Genomic DNA, 16,258 nt, shown 5'->3' with positions numbered 1-16,258 from the left:
ATTAGGAAATTTTTGGTTAATTTCTTGCAGTTTGATAGCCCAGGTTTGTTTTTTGTAGAATTGTTGACAGTGGGATCATTGCAATGATGAACAATAGTGGTGACAGTGAGTCGCCCTGGAAAATTCCTCTCTTGATGTTGACAGTTCTGTAGCTTTGGTTGCCCACAAACAACACAGTTTTCCAGTGTTTCATTGCATTTTGAGTAAACTTGCTAATATTTTCACAAACCCTGATGACATCCAGACATTTGATGAGCCAACTGTGTGGCAGTGAGTCGAATGCTTTTTTGTAATCAATCCAAATTGTATATAGGTTTGTTTTGAGGCTTTTGCAGTTCTCCAGTATCATTTTGTCAATCAGAAGCTGATCTTTGGTGCCCCTACTTCTTCTTTTATTGCCTTTTTGTTCAACTGGCAAGATGTTATTTGCCTCCAAGTAATCTTGGATTCGATCAGCTATTATGCCTGTCAGAAGTTTGAACATTGTAGGCAAACACGTTAGTGGCCTGTAGTTTCCTGGTATTGTCCCTTTTGCTGAATCTTTCTGTATCAGATATGTTTTCCCAGTTGCTATCCATTCACTGATATTTCCAGTTTGCAACATTTCATTGAATTGTTCGGCCATTTTTGAGTGCAGGCTGGTCAGATATTTGAGCCAAAATCCATGCAACTGATCATTGCCAGGTGATGTCCAGTTCTTGACTTTCTTCACTCTTTTACTGATCATTTCTGATGTTATTTACAAGTTCTCATTTTGTATTATTCTTATTATTCTTATTATACACATAACAACACAGCACAAGTGTCTGGAATTCATCTCTGAATATCAAGTCCTTCCCAAGGACCTAGGATATTAGAGGTATTTGTGTAGAATATGTGCAGTTCCTAGAAATGCTGCTTTCTGCAGCATGTGGACTGATGTTCTGTCCAAGTTTAGGCTTTCCAGATGTTTTTCAAGATTTCTTGGGATTCCTCCTAGAGCACCGACTACTTGTGGGATTACTGTTGTTCTTTTTTGCCACAATCGCTCGAGCTTCAATTTGTAGGTCCTTGTATTTTTGTGATCTTTTTTCCAGCTCTTTGTCCTTTCTACCCTCTGCTGTCAACTGGCAATACAGCAAACATCTATGCAGATCCAAACATGCTTTTTTCTCTATCACTGTTATGTCTGGGGTGTTGTGTGCCAGGTGTGTCTGTCTGTCTGTCCTCAGTATTCTAAAAGTCCCAGAGTATTTTTTGGCTTTCTTCATTTTCTGTGGCAGATGCTTATCTGAAGCTTGTGTTCGGTTGACATTCAGGTCTTTGCTACTGTGGGCAGGCCGTACTTTTTGCAAAGGTTCCAGTGCACCATTGCTGCTAGTCTATCGTGACGTTCAAGATAATCTGGGCTATTTTCTTACAACAACAAATTATGTGCTCCACGGTTTCATCATCCTCTTTGCAGAGACGGCATTTTGGGTCATTGTAGGACTTTTCAATTCGTGTCTTTATTGCATTTGTCCATAATGCTTGCTCCTGGGCAGCAAAAAATCAGGCCTTCAGTTTCCTTCTTTAGAGTTCCCCTTCTGAGCCACTCCCATGTTTTCTTTCTGTCGACCTTCCCTTCAATGTTCTTAAAGTACTGCCCATGGAGTGGCTTGTTTAGCCACTGCTCCTTTCGTGTTTTAAACTGTTGGACTCTATACTCTTTTTTTGATTCTTTTGGCTTTCTCAGCATCTCAACCTTTTGTGGACTTCTTTTCAATGCTGGCTCTTGACTTTCTCTTGGATGTATTCTCCTTTTCCAGGCCTCTTTTCTCTTCCTCCCTCTACTGATTGCTTGGCGTGGAGTACAGTCCCTCTTTCCTCCTTCTGGACCTTGCTATAGGGTATGAAAGTCTGCTCTACATCACTTCTTGGATGCAGTGCTTTCGATTGATGGTCATGGTGCAATTTTCCTTGTTTTTCTGCTGTCCAGAATGTCCAATGCGAGAAACTTGATGTCCAGTTAATTACGCTTCTGAAGTAGTGTAGCGTGCAGTACTACAGTAAGCAAATCCGCCCAAGTATTAATTGCCTTTATTGTATTTCCTCCATTTTTAACTCTTTGATTTCCTCAAAAATTTTCTTTTACCCCTTCTAAGATATTCCTTCCTAATTACGCCTTTGACTTCTGCATGCTTGATGTTCTCTGCTTGCAGTATCCCCAAGTATTTGTAGCTTTCATTCACTGGTAAGGTCTTTATTTCTATGGCATTTGGCATATTCATACCTTCTCATGTTGCAAGTTTACCTTTACTGAGTTCCAAAGTTACACACTTGTCGAGTCCAAAATCCATTGCAATATCAGTGCTAAAGACTCTCACTGTGTTCATTATTAGTGACTCTATTATTATTATTATTATTATTATTATTATTATTATTATTATTATTATTATTATTATTATTATTATTATATTTCTGCACTGCTTCCAACATTTCAACATGTCAACGAAACAAACTCTACCAAATACATATTTTGTGTAGCTATACTAACCTTTTAATCTTTTGTCATAATCAAATGTATTTTACCTACTGCTTGCTTTTTCGCAAGTTGACCTTTTAGTAAACAGTCACCAACTGTGTATAAGTACAATAATAATTATATTAGTGTCACAAATATTCCTTCTTGTAAATACCATAGACTATGTAATATTTCGTATAGTGCTTCTAGTACTCTTATTATAGATTATAGATTATGTAACATTTTGAATAGTGCTTCTAGTACTCTTTGGTCTATATATATACTATGGTAATGGTACCTTGAAACTGATGTACCTTGATCTTGTACTACTGGTCGCTGACCGTAAATAAAATGACTTGACTTGAATACATATTTTACATAGACTGTATCAAATACAATAGATTAAATACAGTTTAAAATATATAATTGCACCCTTGCACCTATTCATCTTGAGGCATGGCTGGTTTTTTCCCCTTTAGCAGGCAATAAAACTGGTTACTTCACTATCGGTTCTGAAGAACTCCCCCCCCCAACCCCGGCATCCAGTTAAGTGGAGAGGGCGGCTTCTATGGATGCATGCAATTGCACACAATCAGCACATTTTAAAGGGAAAATAATATAAAACTTAAGCTTACAATTATTGGAGAAGAAAGTGTGCATAAAGTGGAAATGTGGAATATTGTATCAGGGCAGGGAAGAATAAAGAAGGAAAGAGAGAAAAGGGTCTGTACTTCCCCCTCAATTTCTTTTTCCTCCTAAAGGAGAGAACTGGCTTGCAAGGTGGAACATTTTTCTCCCTTGCAGAAAGAGAACAGACATAATGGGTTCATTCAGAGCAAGTTAAAGCACTGAAACTTTTCTACTACTTAATATGTAACATGTGCCAAAAAATCTGAATTAGACAAGTATGCGAAATATAGAGCATTTCAGCTTTAAACATGCTTTTAAAAAATCCAGCCCATCCAGATACACATGGGCACCTGATGAACTAGCTGACTTGAAGCCTGTAAATATAACATAACTTAGTCTGGAAGGTGCTCCTTGATGTCTTGGAGAGGTTCTTTAGTTATTGGAAAGCGAGTGCTTTTTTGTGCTGGATCCTGTTGCTTTTGTCTCTTCACATTTCTTTCCAGTGAAACAACCGGAGACTCTGCCTGGTCTTGATCAGACGCTTCCGTGATTTCATCAACAAGCTCCGTGAAAGCTGAGCAGGTGAGGCTCCAGTCAGACTGGGTGTAGCTCCTTCTATCATCCTTCCTAATTAATTAACTAATTAGGATTTTACAATTGTGCCAGTCTGTTCCTCTAGGCACATGTATGAACATAAGCCTCAGACAAAACACTACAAATTGACCTTTGGATGACAGGCACAGCTGAAAGGACTTTGTTTGCACCAAGTACAGACTCACTTATCAAGTCTGTCACAAGCTTCCTGAATCACCACCTTTAGCTGATAGCAAATCCAAGACAAGGTGTTCTATCAGAGACATCTTTTCCCCCTCTCTTCCCTCCTGGTTTTATAACACTGAGTCTATGGAACAAAACCCAGCTCATTGCTCTGTGGTGCTGAGTTGGCCCTGTTGGGACACTGCTCCTGTTTGGATTTGTCCTCCTCAGAGGTCTGCCACTCTCTGTCAACTCCAGATGTCGCAGCAGATCTCCAGTCAGCATCTAACTGTGTCGGTTTTGGGGGTGGGGCACAGCTGGAGGGATGTGTTTTGCTTGGATTCCCACCTTGAATTCTGGCAGGAAAACTCTGCCTTTAATGACTTAATACAAGCAAAATTTAAACAGATGGTGCTGCTCAGCTCAGGCTGATTGGTGTTCACTAAGGAAGGGATTCCAAGAATGGTGTCCAGATTGCTCTGAAGCTCCTTGAATGCCTGCTTCCCAAATGCTCCTCACAGGCTGCCTAGGATGCTGTTCTGGTTTAATGCTTACCAGGGACAGAAACATAGTAAGGTTTGCCCATTAGAACTTCCTTCCAGACATGAACGACCTGACCATCACATTCCCAATGCCCCAAATGGCTCTCTTCTTGGGATCTCTCGTGTTCCCTTCTGTGTACTGGGCCTGGCACAGGCTTTGCTTTGGGGTTCCATCAGGAATTTAGACATGTTCACATACTCAGAATACTTATCAATCCTCAGTACATTCTTTTCAAAAACAGCTACCAAAGGGCTGAAGAGAAGCAATTATAACACAGAGGGGTGTTGTACCTCCTCCCCCGACAAAAGTGTCCTGCCCTGCCTGAGGCCCCAGAAGTTTTGTGGTTCTTGGAAGTGTATCTGCTGAATTCCCACTGCACCTTCACCTTTGTGGGCCTCGTGCTACAGCAAGTGAGGCAGCTGTGCCGACCTCTTGCCAGTTGTGCCCAAAGGCATAAAGCAGCCTGCCAAGGGTTTTGCAAGAGACATCCAAGGAAATAATAAAAGGAACAACACCACAATTTCAGGAGAAGATAAACAAGAGGAAGGATCTGGGGAACAAGGAAGCTTCCTAGTACAGTGTGGAATTCAGAGTGCCGTCTTTCTGGTGCTGATGTCAGTGGCAAACAAGGGAACAAGGCAAACCACACCATTCATTCAAAGTGCCAGGCAAAGTCAAATGATTCCCGTGCTCAAACTGGGCCACGGCTCACGGACTGGTGGAGGTGGGAGTCAGGGAAAAGAGATTCTCCTTTGACAGACATCATTGAAGTGCTACAGCCAGTTTCCTTTCAGTGGCACCCAGACATTTCCCCCTGGCCACTGGATCCTGCTGTGATGTGAAGTGATAATGTATTGAGCCCACAAAGAAGTTGGGACAGCCTGACCTCTGGTTACCTCAACAGACAGCAATTAAAGTATAATAGTGGAGGATTCTTCATGAATCCTCCCACACATACCTCTGACACCTCATAGTTGGGCAAAGGGAAGCAGCCAGACAGCTGGTATTCAAATAGGCTGGCTTATTTGCAAGGGTGTGTGTGTGTGTGTGTCTGTGTGTAAAAGTAGCTGTGCAGATAGAATCTCCTGGGCCAAAACACTACAGAGATAATAATCAGGTGCCAGCCCAGTGGAAGAAGCTGCCAGATGGGAGAACTGAATTGCTGCACGTAACACTTGGGGCAGAGGAGTGAGCGTCTGTGTGCCTGCATGCAGCTGAAGCTGGCAAAAAGCCTCTGAGGAGGACACACGGACCTTTCCTGCTCCGCCTTCCGCCCCTTGCTCTCTCCTGAGCAACTGATGGGCAGGACTCCTGCTCTTTTGGCTCTGCTCAGCGCCAGCAGTTTTGGATCACAAGCACAGCCTGTTGACGTGACTGATTTCCAAGCCAGCTGGGGGTTTCTGCCTGCATCTGCATCACTCTCTCTGCACTACAGCACTTGTCACCTTTCCAGAGTGATGCATCTTCCGGAGACATTCACACCCTAGAAACCAGGGGGTTGGTGATGCTTGGGAGGTTGTTTGCAAGCCCAGCCTGTGTTGCCAGCATCTCTGCCCAAATGAAGACTTTGGAGTTGACACAAAACACAAGAGAGGAGTTATCATCAATTCTTAACATTTTATTTCTTTACTGGGTTAAACAAGGAGCAGAGAAAACCTCTGATCCCAAATACAACAGAACTGAAAGCATTACAGGTACAGAGACTATTGAAACACACAGAGTAGTAGGATAATATTTTCATACAACTGAATTATAGCATGGTTTTGTTTTGTTTGTTGTTTTCCTTTTTTTGTCAAACCATCTTGGAAAATAAATGTAATAAGAACTAGTGCAAAAAAGTTCTAAACATGAAGCACAGTGTATAAAATGGCATAAGAAAACTGTCTCCTTTGAAGGACACAGCTCTGCTTCCTTATGACAGAGGAAAGAAGGGCAGAGAAAAAACAGTAACGGGGGGATGGGGAGAGACCCAGCAAAAAGAGGGAGGAGAAAGTTGAAAAGAAAGAGAAAGCTGACTTTCTTGGGAAGAAGGAAGAATGTTTTAAAGGTCAGCTGTAGCAATACGCCTCTTTATTTTTTAACCTCACCACCAAGTACTGTAAAAAGGAGCTTTGGTGGGTCTGAACTCAGGGACCTCCATTCATTCACAAGCGCTTCAGAAGAGTTTGGGTTCAGCCTTTGTCCAGACTTGGAATCCAGCTTATTGAGGCTTCTCAGCACCCTCTTCCCCAAAGTGCTCAGATCTGTGCCCACAATGTCTGCCAGCTGCCTATTTGGCTGAGCTTAGAATGCAAGGCTGTGCTGTGTAGGGCATGTTTATTTAAAGGCTCTCAATGGGACTTTAGGGAATGAAAAAAACATAAAACAAGCATTATAAAACCATTAATATTAATACATACTTTAAGATGAAAATCCCAAACAGCAGGGTTTTCTCTGGGCGAGGGAAGCATGGCTTCCAGTGTTCCTCTTTCCTGGCCAGGCTCACTGGGTCTCTTCCTTCCCCATTTGACTAGTTTGCTCCTCCACTGGAGCAGCATATTTGGAGCCTCTCCCACATAATTATCTTGAGCTTGCACAGGGACAAAAACCATCTATTTGGTCCTATTCATGGAGTTGGAACAGCCTGGAGTGCCACTGGCTGAAATTTCAACAAGGTCATGCCCTGGCTTGTACTTCTTGAAAGCTTACAGAATTGGACCTGCTCACATATGGCTGTAAAATGCATGGAAACAAATGTGTCAGGTGTGGTAATGGAGGAAGTTGTCCAAGTGAGCCCCGTGCCTTCTGTTTCAGAATTACTCCTTATTTAGAAATAATCCAGAGAAAATGTTGTTGTTTTATCCAAAGGCCAGGGAACCCAGAGAATACAATTCAATATGGTCCCTTGTAAAGCTCAGCTGAGTGGGATCCACAGGTATGCTGAAACAGGGAATATAATCCAAAATAGTTAAGCCATTAACTTTGGGATCATGTCTGATACACTTTTCTTGAGCTCTATGACAAATTTTTAGCTGCCTTATGGATGTAGGAGGAGTGCAGCTTTGCCCTACCTTTTCTGCCAGTAAAAAGCTTGTATTTTAACTGCATCACCCAAGCTTCATCCTCTAGAAGGCCAGGAGTCCTTTTCAAAGTGACTGAAATTTTTCTACCAGATAGTCATTGAAATGTCTTAGGCCCTTTCCACACCGCAATGGTGCGGGGGCGAATCGGCGTAAAAGATGCTGACGCACCCCCGTGGGACCGTTTGCATGGACGGTCCCGGGAGGGCAGCAGGTGGTGGCGCAGCCTTCACATAGGCTGCGCCGTCCCTGAAAGCTTACCTCGTCCCCTGGCTTCCGGCTCGTCGCAGAGGCCAGGGGACACGCCCCCGCAGGCTGGAGCGACGGCTCTAGAGTCGCAGGCCAGGGGGGCGTGTCCCCTGGCCTCTGCGACAAGCCGGAAGCCAGGAGACAAGGTAAGCTTTCACGGATGGTGTGGGGGACATGGCGCCTTCCAGCCGCTGCCATTCGTACGTTCGCTGCCGGAAACAGCGGTTTGGGAAACAGCGGCTTCGTGCCACTGGGGGGAGTGAGGGCGGCACTGCTACGATGCAGCAGCGCCCCCCATTCGAAAAGCTCCCTAGGGACGGCGTTTTTGCTGTCCCTAGGGCGCTGTTTTTGGCCCATGCGGAAAGGGCCTTAGTCATAGTACAGGAGCTGCAAGAATCCAATTGGGTCTACCAATTCACTCAAGGGCTCCATCCACATAGAGGATTTTCTCAGTCTTGGCGTCCAAACTCAGACTGGTTTGTTTGATTGGTTTTTGAGCATCCACACATGCTGTTGCTCTCTAATTATCCAATCTCTAGGTCTCTCCATCCTTGGCATGTTTTTCTCAGATCTGGTTTGGAATAATTTTTCTGCAAAGAATGCAGCCCAGCCTTATTCTCTGTGGCTTCTATTGCCTCCCTCAGACACACTATCAAAGGACCTTTTCAGCTTTTAAAAGCAGCAGTTGCTACAGTACTAGAGCACAACAACATTTCTTTATATTGGATACTGTGCTTGGCCCCCATACCGACAGACAGACCCAGAAAATGAAGCCAGGTGCAGATAGGGATGTATTCTTCTGCAGACCTGGGGTGTGTGCTCTTCAACTTTGCAGAAAATTTGACCCCTCCAGGTGGAAGGGATTCATACTTTCCCCAAGGAGGGACAACACATTTCCTTTGGGGTGGCTGGTGGAGGGGTGGGGGTAGGAGCTGCCACCACTGTTAAAGATGGGCAGACAGGTGAAAGAAAAGGAGCACCAGAACAACCTCAGGATGGTCCAGGCAGGTAAGGGCCAAGAAGAGCTGGAGTTTCTGCACATGAGCCAGGTAAAGGTTGTGACACTGTGGGCGGAGGGAATTCGAGGCCTCTGCTATCCCCCTTCCCCTGAGACAAGCAGCCATTGGCTGCAGCTCTATTGGTGGGAGGGCTGAAAGGCAAGATAGCTAATGCTGGTTGGGGGGTGGGGGACAAGAATAACATGGCTTTGATCTTTGCAACATCCCTCAATGGCTTGACTGTAAATTCACTCAAGAAATGAACCCAGCCCCATCTTTGATCTTTGCTGGCTGACCTCAACTCTGGCCTCCCAGCTTCATGTTTCAGGTCTGGGACCCTTTGACACAGATCCACCTACAGATCCTTTTTTTCTGGTACAGGGATTCCTATACCACACCTGGAACCAGATTCTTATCAACTCTATGAAACACCTGCTGATCAAAAGATTCTCATGTAACAAAATACAAATCTGTACCCTGTGGTCAGGTGCCATTCTCATAGCAGAAACAAAGAGGTGACAATATCTATAGATGAAGAGCAGTCCCCCAAATTTCTCATCTAGCTGTGCCTATACACCCCAGCACATAAACTATATAGAAGATTCTCTAAAATACTTATTTGCCCATTCAACACTACTGTGTATTTTAAAATCATTCTGCATTCTTGAAATGGAATCTTACAGAAATTTGGGAATGCATCTATGCAAACATATCCAGAGGCTGAATTAATATCATGCTATCAGTGGTATCTTACCATAATTCATGAGCTGAAACTGATATTCAAATTAGTAAATTGGTTGGTGTTCTTGGGAGCTACATGGTCATTTTGGTAGTTTTGTATAGTAAAATCATGAAACTTTAGAACCTGGTGTGTGTACGGACAGCACAAAAAACTTCTGGCTCTTTATAAGTTTTCGTGAATTAGTTTGATGAAGTGGTGAAATCTGAGGATTTGGAAATTGTTCCAAATCAGTTACCTCCACTCTAGTTACAACTAACTTCTTTTAGAACAAGACTAGGATTCCTCCCCAAGGGGACAGTTGTCTGCTGGGGTCTCCACTGTGCTCAGCAGAGTGTCCACAGGAGTGTGTTCATCATGACATCATTTGAAGAAGAAGAGTTTGGATTTATACCCCCCCCCTCCTGTAAGGGGCTTACAATCTCCTTTCCCATCACCCCACACACACAACAAACACCCTGTGAGGGAGGTGGGGCTGAGAGTCATGACTCGCCCAAGGTCACCCAGCTGGCATGTGTTGGAGTGCACAAGATAATTTGGTTCACCAGATAAGCCTCCACAGCTCAAGTGGCAGAGTGGGGAATCAAACCCAGTTCTCCAGATTAGAGTGTACCAACTCTTTACCACGACGCCACGCTGGCTCTCTTTGCACCCATAATTCCCACTACCTACCTCTATTGATTTTTTCTTAGCTTTAAAAAATTGTGAGTTTATCACTGTAGTGACAGGATACTATAACAATATACCTACTATTGATCTTTTAAAAGCCTGCTGGTGTCAGAGGTGATGGACATGCAGAAGAAAATGGGTGGGGGATTGTATCTGATGAGGCTGCGGAGAGCTGAAAATCCTCACCTTCCCATTCACAAACTCACTTTGAATGTGATCTTCTCAGGTCTGAGAGAAAATGCAGGAAAACCAGGAGAGGCACAGAAAGAGAACACTGGCATGGGGACGGGAAAAATCCACCTGACAGACGGCAGTCGTGGGGGTGGGTGGAGCAAAACCTCTGTGTGGAAGAGCCCTGTAACTTTTCTACATCAAAACTAAATTTTCAGCATATGGCAGGAGTCCACAATATCAAAAAACAGTGTACAAGCTACATGGATGCTTATTATTGAGCACTTATTTGTATAGAAATGGCCGACTTTTTCATGTTATGGAGCCATGAATTCCAGGACATTTTATTTTTAATTGTTTGTTAGATTGCTTGTTACTCTTGAGCTTCTTCCTTTAATACTTGGAACACTATAAATGCTGTATGAATTAAAATTATATGAAGAGCAAAATTAATATACATATTGAAACTATTCTCCCATCATTGATTTGGACTGAGATTTAGCAGAAGCCCATGTGCCTTCAAGTCAGCCTGACCCCCCATACAAAGGTGTTACATTTAAGAAGTGGCCTAGAGCCAGGCAGGTAATCTTTAGCTGTTGATGAATGTTTACAAAAGGCCCCAGTTTATATTGACTGCCTGCTCCCTTTGGCCACCAGCAACAAGAAAAACAACTTTTCTCAGATTGTTGTCCTCTTTCTTGTGTTTCCACATCTTGTGAAAACTCCAGAAAGTTTTTTGCTGACACAAGCATTCGGGTTCCCTCCTCCCAGTCAAATATGCCTGAGAAACAGAAACAGGGCTAGATGTGGTCAAGCCTTGTTAGTTGATCAGCCCTCCGACCGGCTCCCAGGTGATTGACAGCCCAATTCCCTGGCCACTGCTTCCAGGGCCTGGGACCACCCCAGTGTTCAGGCAGTCAGGTTTTCCAACCTTGTGACAGTTACAGGCATCTGAATTAATGTGCACTCGTGAGAAGATGGTGTTAACCCACCCCCACCCCCACCCCCACTCCCAGGACTCCTTCCTAACTGGATGGAGGCAAACCCGGAGGAGTCAGTGACTCATGCAGAGACATAAAGTATCTCCTCTGTTGGGCTTTTGAATCAAAGCAATTCAAAGGTCCAATCACATCCAATTCACAGGATAGCCCAGCTTCAGAGAAAGCTAAGTGGAAGAAAGGAAGGAAGCACAGGCACAACAAAGATGTGAGAGATTCCTCTACAGAATGGTCACACAACCCAGCAGTCTGGGAATTTCTGCTTCAGGAACACTCAGCAGTCCTCTTGCCCTGGCTCAAACAGCTACTGGCTTCCTTTCTTTGCTTGCATTTAGTTTTCACTTAACTCTGACCTCATGAATTATAATATGGTAAACTTAGAGATGGGGGATTTCTTGTGCGTCAAGAGTGCTGCTGGTTCAGTGGCTGCCAACCACACGGGGCCTGGCCCGAACTCCTGGCTGATCTGCCCTGGGGGGAGGAGGAGGGCAGGCGAAAGAGGCCAAACAGCAAACGGGGATGGGGAAAATCCTGCACCGCAACGTGGGCTTTTTGTGGGCTTGCTCCTTGCATTTCCTGTTCAGCATTAAATGATGGAACCAGCAATACAAGAAGTTTCTTCTGGACACACCCTCAACCCAGTAATGCTACCAGCAGCCTAGAGCAGATACAAATTGCAACAGGAAATAAATATTCAGGAAGACAGGGGTAAAGAAAACAGGACAGCCCTCCACAAATAAAATGCATGGGAAGCTAGACTCTACTAGAGAAAAGGCCCTCTGCAAAGAGACAGAGTTGGGGTTGAATGGCCAGTGCCTATGGAAGGAATGACATCCCTAATCAATAGTGAATGAGCTCAAGGAGGAACCCATCCTGGCTAACTTTGGAGGCAGATGCTGCTGTCCAAGATGTCAGACGGCACTAAAGAAGACTACTCAGCACTTCTGCCCAGAAGCGGCTGCAGCTAAGCAGGGACCTCCGAGCAACAAAATTTCCAGGGTGAAAGGTGATAAAAAGAAAAAGAAAACTACCTTCCAGGTAATCAGCTGGGAGCCCCCCCCCCCCACCAAAAAGAACTCCCATAAGATCAGAATTTGATTCCCAATAGATCTTTCATCAGTCTGTTATTGGCTTCTGCTGGCTGCAAGTAGCTTGTTCCAGCAAATACACCTGAACAGGTTTTAAGCAGCAGGTCAATCCATCGATTGATTGCAAATGGGGTTCAGCTGAACTGGCAGGTGTTTGAGCTTCCCGAAGCCTTAACCACACCTTACTGGCCTGTGAAAAAGATTCCATGTCTCCAGCTGTGAGACTTTTTGAGCCCCCACCTCCTTTGGGACCCTATCAAGGGGACTGCTTGGGGTGTGGGAAGGACACAATCCTGGCCAAGGCTTTTGTTGGATACAGCATCTCAGACATCTCTACACCCAGGTGACACAGGGTCCCACAGAATATGTGTATACAGGAGCGGGATCTCCTGCCAGTCTTCTGTTTGCTAGGCTTGCATATTCCAAAAGACAGCACAACCTGCATGCTGGAAAATCTCTTAGGAGGTGCGTGGGTGTAGAATTCTCGGCATCCTCATGAAAGTATATGTGTTCCAGGGTGTCCCTGATATTTAAACCAGTTACAAATCCATCTGAAATTCTTTAGGATGGATTCAATCCTCATTCTTTGTTCTTTGAGGTCTTGGCACTAATCTTTGCACGTTTCCTTCTTTTGGGGCTGAGTCAGGGGAATTAATTGAAAAGACCCGCAGTTCTGAATTGACACAAAGGCAGGGGCCCGATTGTGATGCATGCATACCCCAAAAGAAAAAGGAATGGGACTCCTAATTTACTGAAGGGCTGTGGAAACACACATGTGCACTCCAAATAGAAACAAAACCCCACAAGGCATCTAGGGAATTGGTGCATAGGTGGGTATGGGCACAATCAGTGTTAAAAATTAAGAGAAAAAAATCCTTTTGGGGGGGGGAGCAGCAGTCCACTGTCTGAGATAAGGACTGTTTCGTCACATTAGTCCCATGACTAGGAGACTTCCCATGAAGCTTCATGCTTCTTCAGTAACAGACTTACTCCCACTTAAACCATTTGGCAAAGTGAAGCATTCATCAGCACGTTGACTCAGGGTGAGGTATAGACTGCAATAGCCGTTTGCAGCATCTCGAATGACAGGGAGGTTAATGCAGCCAACCTCAGAAAACAAGCCCTTCTGGAAACACAAAAACCAGTGTCACCGTCGTGGAAGGATATTCCCATCAGGAGCCCTGACTTGGACTAGAGAGTGGAAAGGCATGTTTGGGAGTCATCTGCTTGTGTGGGGGGCGGGGGAAGGATTCTAGCCTTAAACATGGGGAGGAGGAAGAAAGGAGAGCACTTCTTCAGCATGACTAGTGTGGGCTCAGCTGATCCACTGCGAGGGAGAAGGGTCTCTGCCAAGCAGTTTCCCTCGTTCCCAAGGGCAAGCTACCCATTTGACGAAATAGATCATTACTTTTCGTGCTGAAATGGCACATTCCACGTGTGGCCACGAGAGCATTTACCTCTCCCACCTCTCCCCTTTCTGCTTCCACAGGATCTGTTTGCATTACATCCCTGGGCCTTTAAGCTGAGAACAGTTAGCTTAAGGCCTGTGACTAACCAAACCCTTCTCAAGATTGAACCGCCACACCCCTGTGCACACCAGACTCTTCATCACAGGAGGGGCCTGTGATGAACTGCTCCGTGAGGGGGGCTCCATGTGGGGGTGGGTTTGTGTGCATCACCCCCAATCCCGTGCCTCCAATTGGAGGAATAGCATGTGCTCCCCCACCCGTGATGGGAAGGAGCAGGCATTCTGCTTGCAGGTTCACTTTCCCCTCTGGCTCGCTCACTCACTCGTCTCTTGCCAGGCTCTCATCCATGGGAAGGACCTCCACACTCAGCCCCCCACTGGTTATGGCCCCACTGCTGTGCACCGTTGAGAAGGACACCATGGTGTGGAGAAGCATAAGGACAAGGACGCACAGCCGGATCTTGCTGTTGCTGAGGCGAGACCCTGCAGAAACGGGCAGCAGTGATGGGTGGGGCTGGTGGTGCTGGTGGTGATGGTAGTAGAGATGGTAGTGATGCTGCTGTTGCTGGTGAAGGGGAGTGTCATGGTGCTGCTTGTGGAATGACTCTGATTCCGTGGACTTGGTGGAGGCGTTGGAGCTGCTGTCCGGCTGGCGGTCACAGGAGTCCCACTGCACATCACAGCACTTTGCTTCTGCACTGGGAAATTGGTTCTCTAGCAACCCTGGCAAAACACAACAGAAAAGAGAAGGTGTAGAGCCGTCCTGCAGAAAAGTTAGGGGTCTTCTCAGTGGTATCAAGGAAAAAAGGCGATTAGGGACATGGGCATTTTTAAACAGGTTTCAGCCATTCAAATGGAAAGGGCGGGCGGGGTAGGAGGTGTGTAGCAGATCGGTTGGTTCCCCCAAAGGACTCAGAGGAATGACACTGGATGCCTGCTCTTCCTCCCTGCTGATTCTGCTGAGACTCTTGTGCTGGCAGTGGTCATCAGGACAACCTACAGGAACTGCAGGCATCAACCACACTGATGGTTGAGGAGGGTAGCCATGTTAGCCTGTGGTCACAAAATAAAACAAAAGACCTCCAGTAGCATTGCATCCCTGGACTTTAAAGACCAACAACGTTTATTTCAGCCCACCATATTGAGCTGCTCACTCACAAAATCACTCTGATGGTAAGATAAAACTTAATTCTAAAATGGGAAGAAAAATGATGGAATACATTTCATATTTTCACACAGAAGTAAACTGTGGGGTTCTCTAAGGGTCTGCACCCAGAATTACACCACTTATGAAGTGAAGCCAGATCAGTTGTATTAGCCTAAAGCCATGCAAGTGTTGTGACTGTCGACCTCCTCCCAATAACCAGACTCAGGTTCACTGTCATGGATGGATTTTTGCATCAGAGTAAACGAACAGGCACACTCCATAACTTCTTTGCTCACAGTTTCCCATTAAGCGGCAGCCACTATTCCTTGCTATGTACCCCCTCACTCTAGTCAGTGTGGTGTAGTGGTGAAGAGCAGGTGTACTCTGGAGAACTGGGTTTGATTCCCCGCTCTGCCACTTGAGCTGTGGAGGCTTATCTGGTGAACCAGATTAGCTTGTGCACTCCAACACATGCCAGCTGGCTGACCTTGGGCTAGTCACAATTCTTTGGAGCTCTCTCAGCCCCACCTCACAGGGTGTTTGTTGTTGTGGGGGGGGGGAGGGAAAGGAGATTGTAAGCCCCTTTGAGTTTCCTTCCAGGACAGAAAGGGGGGATATAAATCCAAACTTTTCTTCTTCCTCCTCCTCCTCCTCTTCCTCCTCCTCCTCCTCCTCCTCCTCCTCCTCCTCCTCCTCCTCCTCCTCCTCCTCCTCCTCCTCCTCCTCCTCCTCCTCCTCCTCCTCCTCCTCCTCCTCCTCTTCTACTAACAAGATCTTGCCAAAAGCGAAAGCATTCCAGGCCATGAAGCTTCTCCAAGGTGGGGACTCTGATAAGGGTCCGGGTGCTGTCTGGCTAGGAAGAGGAACCATAATCTGTGAGCAAAGCAAACTCAACAAAAAGCAAGGGATTGTTAGGGGCCACAGTCTCCCAGATTCTCCTGGGCTCATATGGCAAGATCCTAGTGGGGGGATGGGGTCGTGACACTAAGAATCCTTCTTCCTACTAACCCAACCCTTTCCTGCTCTACAGAAAGACACAACTAGTGCAATATCCATAGCCTTTCATACCTCAAAAAGGTTGGAAATAAATATAATGAGTCTGAATCCTAATACAGCAAAGTAAATATGACAAAATAGGGTGGACTGTTATGGTTGGGGTCCAAGGGGATGCTTTGGCCTGTAAATTTTAGCTCTGGCAGTAGTTTCCCCTGATGCTGTTTCATAATAAAGAAATTATCTAAATACAGAGTCTCATTACTGA

The 16,258-nt window shown here is 45.4% G+C and overlaps 1 protein-coding gene across 1 annotated transcript in view; it reads right to left on the bottom strand.

Moving 5' to 3' along the window:
* Positions 1-9,981: 9,981 nt before the first annotated feature.
* Positions 9,982-16,258, bottom strand: part of LOC125425202 (translation initiation factor IF-2-like) — a 107,490-nt gene continuing 101,213 nt past the window's right edge. Inside the window, exon 4 of the mRNA XM_048482763.1 lies at positions 9,982-14,573. Within this exon, the coding sequence (XP_048338720.1) occupies positions 14,170-14,573 (404 nt within the window). The 3' untranslated portion in view covers positions 9,982-14,169. The remainder of the gene's footprint in view (positions 14,574-16,258) is intronic.

Source organism: Sphaerodactylus townsendi, unplaced genomic scaffold (genome assembly GCF_021028975.2).
Source record: "Sphaerodactylus townsendi isolate TG3544 unplaced genomic scaffold, MPM_Stown_v2.3 scaffold_21, whole genome shotgun sequence".
NCBI lineage: Eukaryota > Metazoa > Chordata > Lepidosauria > Squamata > Sphaerodactylidae > Sphaerodactylus > Sphaerodactylus townsendi.
This window is presented reverse-complemented; position numbering and strand designations above follow the sequence as displayed.